General features: G+C 54.9%; 2 protein-coding genes across 5 annotated transcripts in view; both read left to right on the top strand.

The window, feature by feature from the left end:
- USF2 (upstream transcription factor 2, c-fos interacting) overlaps positions 1–3,673 on the top strand; it is a 9,697-nt gene extending 6,024 nt beyond the window's left edge. For 2 of the 4 annotated variants that reach the window (XM_017504153.2, XM_017504149.2), the window contains 3 exons: positions 2,530–2,624; positions 2,777–2,905; positions 2,998–3,667. In XM_017504153.2, the coding sequence (XP_017359642.1) occupies positions 2,530–2,624; positions 2,777–2,905; positions 2,998–3,087 (314 nt within the window). In that variant the 3' untranslated portion in view covers positions 3,088–3,667. Of the gene's footprint in view, positions 1–2,529; positions 2,906–2,997 lie in introns of all 4 variants that reach the window. The other 2 variants (XM_017504150.2, XM_017504147.2) reach the window with 1 other exon arrangement.
- A 2,702-nt stretch (positions 3,674–6,375) lies between these two features.
- On the top strand, positions 6,376–9,152 carry LOC108286372 (hepcidin antimicrobial peptide). The gene is made up of 3 exons (XM_017504154.2): positions 6,376–6,688; positions 8,803–8,862; positions 8,952–9,152. The coding sequence occupies exons 1-3, from the start codon at positions 6,599–6,601 to the stop codon at positions 9,054–9,056; spliced, it is 255 nt and encodes an 84-aa protein (XP_017359643.1). The 5' UTR covers positions 6,376–6,598; the 3' UTR covers positions 9,057–9,152.
- The last annotated feature ends 3,544 nt before the right edge of the window (positions 9,153–12,696 follow it).

The raw sequence follows: 12,696 nt of genomic DNA, 5'->3' as shown, positions 1-12,696 counted from the left end.
CCTTGGTCTGTCATCCAGTTTGCAGTGCAGTGGCGCCATCTCGGGTCGCTGCAACCTCCGCCTCCTGGGTTCAAGCAATTCTCGTGCCTCAGCCTCCCGAGTAGCTGGGATTACAGGCACGCACCACTACGCCTGGCTAATAGTTTTGCATTTTTAGTAGAGATGGGGTTTTGCCACGTTGGCCAGGCTGGTCTCGAACTCCTGGCCTCATGTGATCCGCCCTCCATGACCTCCCAAAGTCCTGGGATTACAGGCATAAGCCACCCCATCCAGCCTCTGAATTTTGTTTTTAAGTGTCCTATGGAGTAACTGAAGTGCTTCTGCAGAATGGACGTGGCCTTGGTCTTAGTAGGCCTTCCTGTATTTCTAATGTGCCGTGATGGTCTTCTGAAGCCGCAGGCCGGACAGCATCACCACCTGCTAAAGTCAGGGCCTAGACTCAAGGGCCTGGGCCTCCAGAGGAGGAGGAGATGCAGTCCTGACCTGCCAGCTGGTCTTGACAAGCTCTTCGCACCCCCACACAGCCCCAGTGTGTTTTTCAGGCCACCATTTCTGGGATTTTCCCACCTGTCTGCCTTAAAGCTGTTCTCAGGAACCAGCCGGAGTGTTTCCTGGATCTCTGAGGTTTCATTCCCATGCAGAGGCTGTGGCCCAGCGCCTGGCATTCCCCAGATTTACTTTGTACCATCTTCAGTGATGACACAAATGCTATGGGGTCAGTGCCACCTGCCCACAGTGGTGCTGTGAGTGTCAGCGGGGTGGTGCCGCCTCCACCCTGGACCCTGGCCTGGCGGAGGGCCTGGCACGCAGTAGGGCGGGCAGTAAGTAATCACATGCTGGAGAGGATATAGCTGCAGCCGGTGCCCAGCCCTTGAGAGGACCACGGGAGGGCAGAGGCTGAAATGAGGCCGCCTACCGAGTTCCTCCGTGGACCTCTGGGCGTGGAGCGCTGTGCTGGGGACTGTGCCAGCGGTGCCACCAGGCCTGGCCTTTCAGTACCACTGCTGCTTTTGGCCACAGAGTTCCCGCAGGCAGGCGTGCCTGTCTCTGGTGGGAGGGTTCAGTGCACTGTGACAGACATAGGGGAGCAAGCAGTCACTGAGCCCTGTGCAGGGCCCGGACCGTGCTCGCTAGTGAGCACCGATCTCGGGGTATTTGTTTTGGAGGAAAGAGAGGAGCACGAGGGTGGAAGAGGGGCCAGGGAAGAGTGGTCACGGTGGGAGGGGAGAGTCCACGTCCATCGGAGGGTTTGTCGCTCGGGCCTGAGTGGGAGGCATTCGAGGTGGGGAGGGGCTGGTCAGCAGCATGGGGACAACCCAGAGAAGCCAGAGGGGTTTGCCAGTGGGTGGGCCCCAGCCTTCTCAAGGGAACGGCATGGCCGGGGAGCTTCTGATCTTGGGGCGTGAGGGTAATGGGCAGGCTGTGGCCCACTCCTTCTCACGCTCACCAGAGCCCTGCCCAGTTTCCCGTCACCACTACCCAAGGGTTGGAAAACAGCCCTAGCCTTCCTGCCACATCCGCCCTAGCCATAGGCTCCGTTCCCCTCCACAAATGCCGCAGACAGCGGGAGCCACCCTGTCAGGGCTGGGGGTCCATAGGGTGGGAGTTGGGGGTAGCTAAGCGTTCTTTCGTGTCCGCATGGTGCTTGGTGCTAGGGCTTAGCAGGCGGTGAAGGGTTGGGACCGCCTGGCTTCAGCAGGCCCTGAGCCAGGGGTCTCAGGCTCTGGGACACACAGATCCCAGGCAGGTATCAGGATGGGATGTGCTCTGCCTGGGGGCAGCTGCCACCCAGCCAATACAGTTGGGTGAGATTGTGGAGTTTTATGGAGTTAAGTCACAAATCTGCGTTTTTAAAGTAAAATCTTCTATGAGTTGCCATCTCTGGCCTTCAGCATAGGGTTTGTGTCTCTCCTGGGTGAGCCGATGCCCTGTGAGCCAGGCCCCAGGAGCTGCAGGTGCCAGTTAGGAGCTGCCATTGCCCCGTGGAAGGATTTTAAGCAGGGGCGAAACATGGTCAGACTAGGACTTAGGGATGAGGGAAAAAAAAACAAAATCACGCGGCCCAGAGTCTCTAGGGAGACTGGAGAATCCAGTACAGGGGCTGCGGGAGCCAGAGACGGCACTGGTCTTATGCAGAGGAGCCTGCCTCCCAATATGTGCCCACTGTGGCCAGAGCGCCATTTCTCCAAAGGAGCCAGCGATGCCAATTATGACGTGAACTTTTCTTATTTTTAACTGTCAATTCAAATTTGTACAAGTATGGCGGGGCAGGCCCCCAAAATGAACTCAAAGTGCCTGGCCGTTGACGTCCGTCCTGGCACTGGATGGCCCAGCTTTCCTTGTTCCTCTTGAGAAGCTGGGGTGGGGGGTGGCTGGGCTCATGTTGCCGCCCTACACTTCCCAGGGCTGTGGTCTGGGTGGGGCCTGCGCCATGCCTTGGTGTCCTTGGGCTGAGCCTCTGCCCTGTGAGGATGGCCGCTCAGGCACGAGCGCTGTCAGCGAAGCCGTGGCTGTGGCTGTTTCCCGCAGTGGAGCGGAGGCGGAGGGACAAGATCAACAACTGGATCGTCCAGCTTTCGAAAATCATTCCAGACTGTAATGCAGACAACAGCAAGACGGGAGCGGTGAGCGCCCCGGACCCTCAGGGGCTGCAGCGGGCCTGGCCCCCAGCCCTTGCACGCAGAAAGTCCAACTGCCATGGGGCTTGGGAGTCGTCCTGGGGTGGGGGCCAGTGGGTGGTACCCGCCCTAAGGCTCCTGGTCCCCTCGCCCTCCAGAGTAAAGGAGGGATCCTGTCCAAGGCCTGCGATTACATCCGGGAGCTGCGCCAGACCAATCAGCGCATGCAGGAGACCTTCAAGGAGGCCGAGCGGCTGCAGATGGACAACGAACTCCTGAGGCAGCAGGTGGGTGCCAGGCCTGGAGCGGGTCAGGGCCCAGGAGCCCCAGAGGCCAGGCACCGGCCTTCTACTCCCTTGTCCCCCGTCGTGTCCGCCAGATTGAGGAGCTGAAGAATGAGAATGCCCTGCTTCGAGCCCAGCTGCAGCAGCACAACCTGGAGATGGTGGGCGAGAGCACCCGGCAGTGACGCCCGCCGCCACCGCGCAGCCGCCGCCGCCCACGCCGGCCTCTGCTGCCCCCTTCCCCAGCCCTTAGCACAGAGAGGGACACACGCCCCTCCCCCAGCTGCGTTTTTTTATAGTAGATTTTTAACAAACAAAAAAAAAAAAAACGGGGAGAAATAATGCATTTCTGTGGATACAGTGCCCACCGCCCTCCTCCACTTGGAAACGGTATCCTCCCTCCCCATCTGTCTGTCTGTCGCCCTACTCCTGGCCCTCACTAAGCCCCGGCACTTCTAGTGGTCTCACCTGGAGGCAGGAGGGAGGGGGACAGAGGCCCTGCTGCATCCCACTGCCTCCTGGTCTCTGGAGGTACTGAGACAGGGTGCTGATGGGAAGGAGGGGAGCCTCTGGTGGGGGCCACCCAGGGCCTGGACCTACGCAGGGTGGCAGCATCCCACTCCACCTCTTGTTTCTGGGTCCCTGCTCCCCTTTGGGTGTGTGTGTGTGTGTGTTTTAATTTTCTTTATGGAAAAATTGACAAAAAAAAAATAGAGAGAGAGAGAGGTATTTAACTGCAATAAACTGGCCCCATGTGGCCCCCGCCTTGTCTGCTTGTGTGTCTGTCCGTCTCAGGAGTGGGGATGGGGCCTGGGGTCTGCAGAGCTCCACAAGGCACCGTTCCACTGTTGTGCACATGGCTGTGTGCGGTCCCTGCCAGCTGCACCACCCGGTACCCAGTGGTTGGATGGATGGAGGAATTAAGGAATGAATGTCCCGTTTGAGGCCCTAGGTGTGTATGAGGGTGTGGAACAGCGGGAGCTGGGGTCAAGGACGTGTCCCATGTTGGAGGAGAGGCTGGGGTCTCTGTGTCAGTAGTTCCTGGAAACAGGACCAGCCCCTGGCCCTACCCTGCTGGGCTGAAGCCCTCCCCTCTGCACCAGCCAATGGTGGGGCCTGGCCTTGAGCCCCTCACCCCCAGAGAGGGCAGATAGCCAGAGCACCAAGCTTGGCCCGTCAGCCTGTCGCCTTCCACCGAGGCCCTGGCGCCTGTGCTGTGACCCCTGCCCCGGCTGATGATGAAACCTGGCCCGAGCTGAGATGCAGCCTGGTAGGGCTGGGGGCTGCTGCATGTCTCCCCGAGTGACCACTCTCTGGGCCCTGCCTCATCCTGCAGCCCCCTTCAGCTCCATCCACTCCCAGGGGTTGGGCCTGCCACTCTGCTCACCTTGTGGAGCTCCATGCCCTGCCTTACCCCCGAGTACCCCCCACCTCGTCTCTTCTCTCAAGAGCCCTGTCTCCTTTTCCTAGCCATTCCCATCTGAAGCCATCTTTATTCACTCAGTTTTCAGAGATAGGGTCTCACTCTTGTCACCCAGGCTAGAGTGCAGTGGCGACGATCATGGCTCACTGTAACATTGACCGACTATAGCCAGGTTTCTGTAGAGATGGGGTCTCACTTTGTTACCCAGGCTGTGGTACGAGGAGCCTCCCATGTGGTGTGGACGGGTAGGCAGATGACGGGGCCTGTCCATTTCTGTGCTTTGAGTGGGCCTTGGCAGCGGCTCAGCAGCCGGGAAGAAGTGTTCATTCCTTAACAACAACATTCTCAGGCTCTGGTGACTGGGCTGACACTGGATGGCCCTGGAATGAAAGAGGCAAAGTGGCAAAATGTCCAAGGGCCCATCTGGAACCAAGGTTTGTCGGTCCCTTGGGCCATGTGCACCCTGAGCTGGACCTAGTAGTGGATAGGGGCAGTGGGTGGGAATTGTGGCAGTGGATGGGAATAATGGCAGTGGGCGGGAATAGTGGCAGTGGGCGGGAATAGTGGCAGTGGGCGGGAATAGTGGCAGTGGGCGGGAATAGTGGCAGTGGGCGGGAATAGTGGCAGTGGATGGGAATAGTGGCAGTGAGCGGGAATAGTGGCAGTGGATGGATGACTGCTAACAGCCAGCAGTCAGGCAGCCTGGGTTTATCCCCCAGCCATTGGTGTCCCAAGGAACCAGCTCACTGTAAACATCCCTGGCTTGTAGTGCTTGCCGATTTCTGTATGTCAACATACCTACCACTGCTGATTTCAGGGTGCCACCATGATGCTACTGAATGCAGAATTTCGAGATGTGCATGGTCTGCTCTGGAGCAGGTCTAACAAGCCACTGTGCCCTGCTGTGTTTTAGGGGAGATGGGGAAGCCTATGGGTAAGTGCACAGGCCCTGGGGTCAGGCTGTCCAGGCTGGAATCCCAGCTCTGCCTCTGGCTGGGCAAGCTTGGCCTGTACCCTGATCTCTGCCTTTGGTGCGTTTTCTTTAAAGTGAAGGAAATGAGTGTTCAACGGGGAGGAGGCTCCTAAGAGGGAGCAGGGTCTGGGGAGCCCAGGCCCCTGGGGTTGGATGGCTGAGAAGGCAGCCCCTGAATAGAGAGCAGAGCCCAGGGTGGGGCAGCAAGTGCTGCTGGGAGAATAAGCGGCACAGGCTGAGCTGGTGCAGAAGTGAGTTAACATATGTGCCGTCGTATAAAATGCACTCATCAGACAGCAGATGTTAGCTATTACTGTTACCGCTATTTCAGATTTTATAGATGGTCTCACTCTGTCACCCAGACTGGAGTGCAGTTGCACAATCATAGCTCACTACAGCCTCAACCTCCTGGGCTTAAGTGATCCTCCTGCCTCAGCCTCCCAAATAGCTGGGACTACAGATGTGTGCCACCATGCCTGGCTAACTTTGTTTAAAAATTTTTTTTGTAGAGATGGGGGTCTCCCTATGTTGCTCAGGCTAGTCTTGAACTTCTGGGCTCAAGCAATCCTCATGCCTCGGCCTCCCAAAGTGCTGGGATTAGAGACATGAGCCACAGTGTTGGGCCATATTTCTGCTGTCATTTATGGCCAAAAGTTTGCTCAAACATTTTCCAGTTACCAGAGCCACATCTCAAGGGTCTGACACTGGGAAAACACCATGTGCGGATCAGGGGCACACGTTGATGCCCATCCTGCTCAGGGATATCCAGCATTCCCTGCCAGAACCGATGCATGTGTGGTGAGAGCCCAATGCAATGGATGCTTCCCCCAATGTGCCGGACACTCCTGGGGGGCCTGCAGCTGCCAGCCATGCCCCGTGCTCATAGCGGCCAGGAAGCAGGTGGAGGAGAGCGGAACCTTGATTCTGCTCATCAAACTGCTTAACCGCTGAAGCAAAGCAGGGAACTTTTTCCCTATCAGCAGGATGACGTCGTGATGGGGAAAGGTTTCCCTGTACGGCTGGGCTGGTGAGCAGTGTGTGTCTGTGGCCCCATCTGCCCCACCCCCCAGACACACCTCTGCCGGCTGAGGGTGACACAATCCTGTTCCCTGTTGCTCTGTTCCCGCTTATCTCTCCCGCCTTTTCGGCGCCACTATCTTCTTGGAAATGAGTCAGAGCAAAGGGGAGGGGGCTCAGACCACTGCCTCCCCTGGCAGGCCCTATAAAAGCGACTGTCACTGGGTCCCAGACACCAGAGCAAGCTCAAGACCCAGCAGTGGAACAGCGGACAGACAGCACGATGGCATTGAGCTCCCAGATCTGGGCCGTCTGCCTCTTCCTCCTCCTCCTTCTCGCCAACCTGACCAGTGGCTTCGTTTTCCCACAACAGGTAAGAGCCCAGCAGCCTGGGTCCTAGCAGGGTAGCAGGGATGGGAGAGCCAGGCCCCAGCCGAGGGCACTGGAGACACCTGAGCACTGAGCAGAGTTTAGGACGGCTCAGGGGGACTGGCAGCTGCTTAAAGAACAGGAATCAGGCCAGGCACGATGGCTCACACACACCTGTAATCCCAGTACTTTGGGAGGCTGAGGCGGGTGGATCACTTGAGGTCAGTTTGAGACCAGCCTGGCCAACATGGTGAAACCCCCTCTCTACTAAAAATACAAAAATTAGCTGGGCGTGATGGTGGGTGCCTGTAATCCCAGCTACATGGGAGACTGAGGCGGGAGAATCACTTGAACCTGGGAGGTGGAGGTTGCACGGTGAGCTGAGATCGCACCACTGCACTCCAGCCTGGGTGACAGAGCAAAACTCCATCTCCAAAAAGAGAACAGAAATCAATGAAGCACCGAGTGACAGGGACTGGAAGGTCCTAATTCCGTGGGTATTTACGAAGCCCCTATGCTGTGTCACTCGGTAGAGTGACCGTGATCCATTCGCCACACAGCAGTCACTTTTTTGGTTTGTTTTTTAGAGACAGGGTCTCCCTCTGTTGCCGAGGCTGGAGTGCAGTGGCACAGTCACAGCTCACTGTAGCCTCAACCTCCTGTGCTGGAGCGATCCTCCCGCCTCAGCTGCCCGAGTAGCTGGGACGGCAGGCACACGCCACAGGTGGGGGGACCACGGGCGCGGTCAAGGGGCTGGCAGTCGAGCAAGTGTTTCCTGAGAAAGTGACGGTTGACTTACATCTTGGAGGGTGAGAGATGGAGGCAGCAATGACCCAAGGAGAGGACAAGCCAGCATAGCCCAGGGTCAGAGCTGAACCAGAAGAGAAGGTGGGACTTGGGGATAAGGCTGAGGGTGGGCAGGTCCCAAAGTCTCGTGGGCAGCCATGCAGACACTGATTTTTCCTTGGAGTAAAGAGGAAGCCCCTGCAGGCTTTTTGTGTGTGTATGTGTGAGATGAAGTCTCTCTCTCCCCCAGGCTGGAGTGCAGTGGTGTCATCTTGGCTCACTGCAACCTCCACCTCCTGGGTTCAAGCAATTCTCCTGCCTCAGCTTCCTGAGTAGCTGGGATTACAGGCGCCTGCCACCACACCTGGCTAATTTTTATACTTTTAGTAGAGACAGGGTTTCACCATGTTGGCCAGGCTGGTCTTGAATTCCTGACCTCAAGTGATCCACCTGCCTCGGACTCCCAAAGTGGTGGGATTACAGGTGCATGCCACTACACCCAGCTAATTTTTGTATTTTTAGTAGAGACAGGATTTCACCATGTTGGCCAGGCTGGTCTTGAACTCCTGACCTCAGGTGATCTGCCCACCTCAGCCTCCCAAAGTGCTGTGATTACAGGCGTGAGTCACCTTGCCTGGCCTCCTATAAATTTTTTAAATGGGGAAAACCACAATCTCGCTGGCCATGTTTTTAAAAACGTTAGTCTGCCACCTGGGCACTGTGGCTCACAGCTGTAATTCCAGAATTTTGGAAGGCCAAGGTAGGAAGATCACTTGAGCTCAGGAGTTTGAGACCAGCCTGGGCAACACAGCCAGACCCCACCTCTACAAAAAAATTTAAAAATGTGCCAGGTGAGGTGGCATGCACTTGCTGTCCCAGCTACTCGGGAAGCTGAGGCGGGAGGATCGCTTGAGCAAAGGAAGCCGAGGGTGCAGGGCACCATGACTGTGCCACTGCACTCCAGCCTGGGCGACAGAAGGAGACCCTGTCTCTAAAAGAACAAACAAACAAAGTGACTCTGCTTTGTGGCAAATGGATTGAGGGGTGAGAATGCAGGGAGATGTGTTAGGAGGCACTGGCATGCAGGCAAGGGAAGGTGATGTCCCAAAGAAGAGTCACAGCTGTGGAAAGAGGAGGAGGCAGATCTGGGAGATTTTTTTTAAAGGAAGAACCACCCGTGGGAAGGTGAGCAGAAGCAAGAAAGCAAGACCCCTCCTAGAAGTCCAGCTGAGCTCTGGGTTTAAACCACTTGGAGAGGAGCAGGTTGCTGGGAGCCAGTCTAAGAGGTCCGCCGGGTCCCCTGCCATCCTCAATGCCTCCTTGTTTTCACAGACAGGACAACTCACCGAGCTTCAACCCCAGGACAGAGCTGGAGCCAGGGCCAGCTGGATGGTGAGCAAGCCAGTGACGCCCTTCCCAGCCCCCTGCTCCCTTCCCATGCTCAGGCCTGTTCCCGTCTCACACTCCCTTCCTTCCCACAGCCCATGATCCAGAGGCGAAGGAGGCGAGACACCCACTTCCCCATCTGCATTTTCTGCTGCGGCTGCTGTCGTCAATCAAAATGTGGGATGTGCTGCAAGACGTAGAACCTTCCTGCCCTGCCCCCGTCTCCTCCCTTCCTTATTTATTCCTGCTGCCCCAGAACACTGGGAATAAAATGGCTGGTTCTTTTGTTTTCCAAACCAGAGTGTCTGTTGTCCTTTCTCTCTGCCGAGGGCCTGTGCTAAGAGCTTGTCCTGATCCCTGCCTTGCAAGTGCCAGTGCTTGGTGGGTCATGTGGGGCTGCTCAGTCCTGGAGTTTGCCAGAAAAGTTGGTAAAGCACATTCGTTTCTGTTCTCCCCCTTCATGTTGCAATAACAGGGAATGTAAGTTAATGTTTCCTCTCCCTGAGGTCTTCCTGAAACAGCAGTAGACATCAGTGCCTATAAGGCAAGCTTGTCCAACCCGAGGGCCACATGCAGCCCAGGATGGCTTTGAAAGCTGCCCAACACAAATTTGTAAACATTCTGAAAACATCATGAATTTTTTTTTTTTTTTTTTTTTTTTTTTTTAGTGACGGGGTCTTGCTATGTTGCCCAGGCTGGAGTGCAGTGGCTATTCACAGGCACCATCCCACTACTGATCAGCACGGAGTTTTGACCTGTTCCATTTCCGACCTGGGCTGGTTCACCCCTCCTTAGGCAACGTGGTGGTCCCCTGCTCCTGGGAGGTCACCATATTGATGACAAACTTACTGCGGACACCCGATTGGCATAGCGCACTACAGCCCAGAACTCCTGGACTCAAGCGATCCTCCCACCTCAGTCTCACAAGTAGCTGGGACTACAGGCACGCACCACCACACCCATCGAGATTTTTTTTTTTTTGCAACTTTTTTTTTTAAGCTCATCAGCTATCGTTAGTGTGTTTTATATGTTGCCCAAGACACTTGTTCTTCCAGTGTGGCTCAGGGAAGCTGAAACAGACACTGCTACAAAGGTTCTCAAATTAAGATCCAGAGACTTTTTTTTTTTTTTTTTTGAGACAGAGTCTCACCCTGTCACCCAGGCTGAAATGGTTGGATCTCAGCTCACTGCAACTTCTGACTCCTGATTTCAAGCAATTCTACTGCCTTGGCCTCCTGAGTAGCTGTGACTACAGGCGCCAGCCACCATGAACGGCTAAATTTTGTATTTTTAGTAGAGATGGGGTTTCACCATGTTGGCCAAGCTGATTTTAAAATCCTAACCTCAAGTGATCAGCCCGCCTCGGCCACCCAAAGTGCTGGGATTATAGGCATGAGCCACCATGCTCGGCCTGCCCCACATTTGATAGAAACAAAGATAGGAGCTGCATTTCACTGTCTTCTTAGCTCCTTGGAAGCAACAGCTCTCACTTGATGGTAAAAGGCATTGGTCATTCGGCTTTGATGTTGGGTGTGGACAGGGAGTGGGAAGGCCCAGGCTTAGCTGGAGAGGGCTCCAAGACACTGCCACCATGCCCAAGGCAGGCAAACCTGGCTAGAGCTTCTGATTTTGTCAAGAGAAGGTGGAAATTCCTATTTTTATATGAGATTTCTTGCCTTTACAGTATTGGCAACTAAGCAAAGGAATTTGTCTTTTTACATCAACATTCTGTGAGCCAAACTAAGCCCAGCTGGGAGCCAGACCGGCCCGGCACACCACCAACGTCTGCCTTAGCTTTGGAAGCCACGGAGGCTTGTCTTCTGGGAGGGGAGGTTTCCTGAATGAAGACTGAAGGCGTAGGGAGAGGGGAGTTGTGGTGAGCTTGGCATCTTGTTAGCTGCGGCATCTTGTTAGCTGCAACATCTTGCATGCATCTTCTTCATATCTGGAGCTCCACCTCCTCATCTGTATTTTTTATTTTATTTTTTTAGTCTGGGCCTTGCTCCATAGCCCAGGCTGGAGTGCAGTGGCATGATCATGGCTCACTGCAGCCTTGACCTCCGGGGCTCAAGCAATCCTCCCACCTCAGCCTCCTGAGGAGCAGGTGCCTACCACCACGCCCCACTAAATTTTTGTATTTTGTGTGGAGACGTGGGTCTGGCTGTGTTGCCCAGGCTGGTCTCGAACACACAACCTCAAATGATCCTCCCACTCCAGCCTTCCAAAATGCTGGGACTACAGGTGTGAGCCACCATGCCTGGCTTTTCCTTACCTTTAAAAGAACAGAAGCACCGGGTGCGGTGGCTCATGCCTGTAATCCCAGCACTTTGGGAGGTCGAGGCGGGTGGATCACCTTAGGTCATGAGTTCAAGACCAGCCCGGCCAATATAGTGAAACCCCTGTCTCTATTAAAAATACAAAAATTATCCAGGTGTGGTGGCACACACTTATAATCTCACCTACTCAGGAGGCTCAGGAGAATCGTTTGAACCCAGGAGGCAGAGGCTGCAGTGAGCCAAGATCATTCCATTGCACAGCAGCCTGGGCAACAGAACGAGACTCCATCTCAAAATAAAAAACAAAATAACCAGAGGCGTCTCTACAGGACTTGGCTTATCTGGCTCTAGATGAGTGTGAAATTGTTTTGGAAACTGTCCAATGCCTCATCAATATAAAGGATTCATATTGACAGGGAAGGCCTCCCTCCTGGCAGGTGGGAAACCTGAATTCAGGAATGACAATGACATGGGGTGCTCTTCTCTCCTTAGCAAGCAGTTCTCTGGGGTGGCCCTAGAGAGATGGGAGAACATGCAAAGCAGAGATACTTACACTTTAGGGTGCTCAAAAAGCTCCTGGAGGGCCTGTGAGAATGCAGATGGGGCCAGGTGCAGTGGCTCGAGCCTGTAATCCCAGCACTTTAGCAAGCTGAGGCTGGAGGATCACTTGAGGCCAGGAGTTCAAGACCAGCCTGACCAACATGGTGAAAGCCCATCTCTACTAAAAATACAAAAATTAGCTGGGCGTGGTGGCACACATGTGTAGTCCCAGCTACTCAGGAGGCTGAGGCACGAGAATTGCTTGAACCTGGGAGGCGGAGGCTGAAGTGAGCCGAGACCTTGCCACTGCATTCTAGCCTGGGTGACAGAATGAGACTCTTGTCTCAAAAAAATAAATAAAATAAATAAAAATAAAATGCAGATGAGGCTGGACGTGGTGGTGCATGCCTATAATCCCAGCACTTTAGGAAGCTGAGGTGGGAGGATTACTTGAGGCCAGGAATTCGTGGCTGCAGTGACCTATGATGACACCACTGCACTCCAACGTGGGTGACACAGTGAGACTGTAAAACAAATAGGCAGACAAAATGCAGATAGCTGGGCCTCCAGAATTTCTGATTTCACAGGTGCAACGTGGGGCTTGGAACTTGCATTCTGAGCAAGCTGCAGTCCTTTGGGGGCTGGTCGTGCAGCTGCCAGCACTGACCAAGGGCAGCAAGGGCCCTTGGATGGATTCAGCCTCAGCCCCCATTGATGAGAGCTTTACGCTTTAAGGGAGAGCTCCCCACAGCCAAGAGCTTGATTCTGAATTCCTGCTGCTAGATGTTGAACTGGGTTCTCTCCAGTCACACTGAAGTTCTAACCCCCAGTAGCTCAGAATGTGACCAGGGTAGAGCCTAATCCAATATAACTGGTATCATAAAAACAGGAAGGCCGGGCGCTGTGGCTCACACCTGTAATCCCAGCATTTTGGAACGCCAAGGCAGGCGGATCACCTGAGATTGGGAGTTCGAGACCAGCCTGACCAACATGGAGAAACCTCATCTCTATTAAAAATACAAAA

The sequence above is a fragment of the Cebus imitator genome, unplaced genomic scaffold (genome assembly GCF_001604975.1).
Source record: "Cebus imitator isolate Cc_AM_T3 unplaced genomic scaffold, Cebus_imitator-1.0 Scaffold318, whole genome shotgun sequence".
Lineage (NCBI taxonomy): Eukaryota > Metazoa > Chordata > Mammalia > Primates > Cebidae > Cebus > Cebus imitator.
The sequence above is the reverse complement of the archived record's forward strand: the minus strand, read 5'-3'. Positions and strand labels throughout refer to the sequence as shown.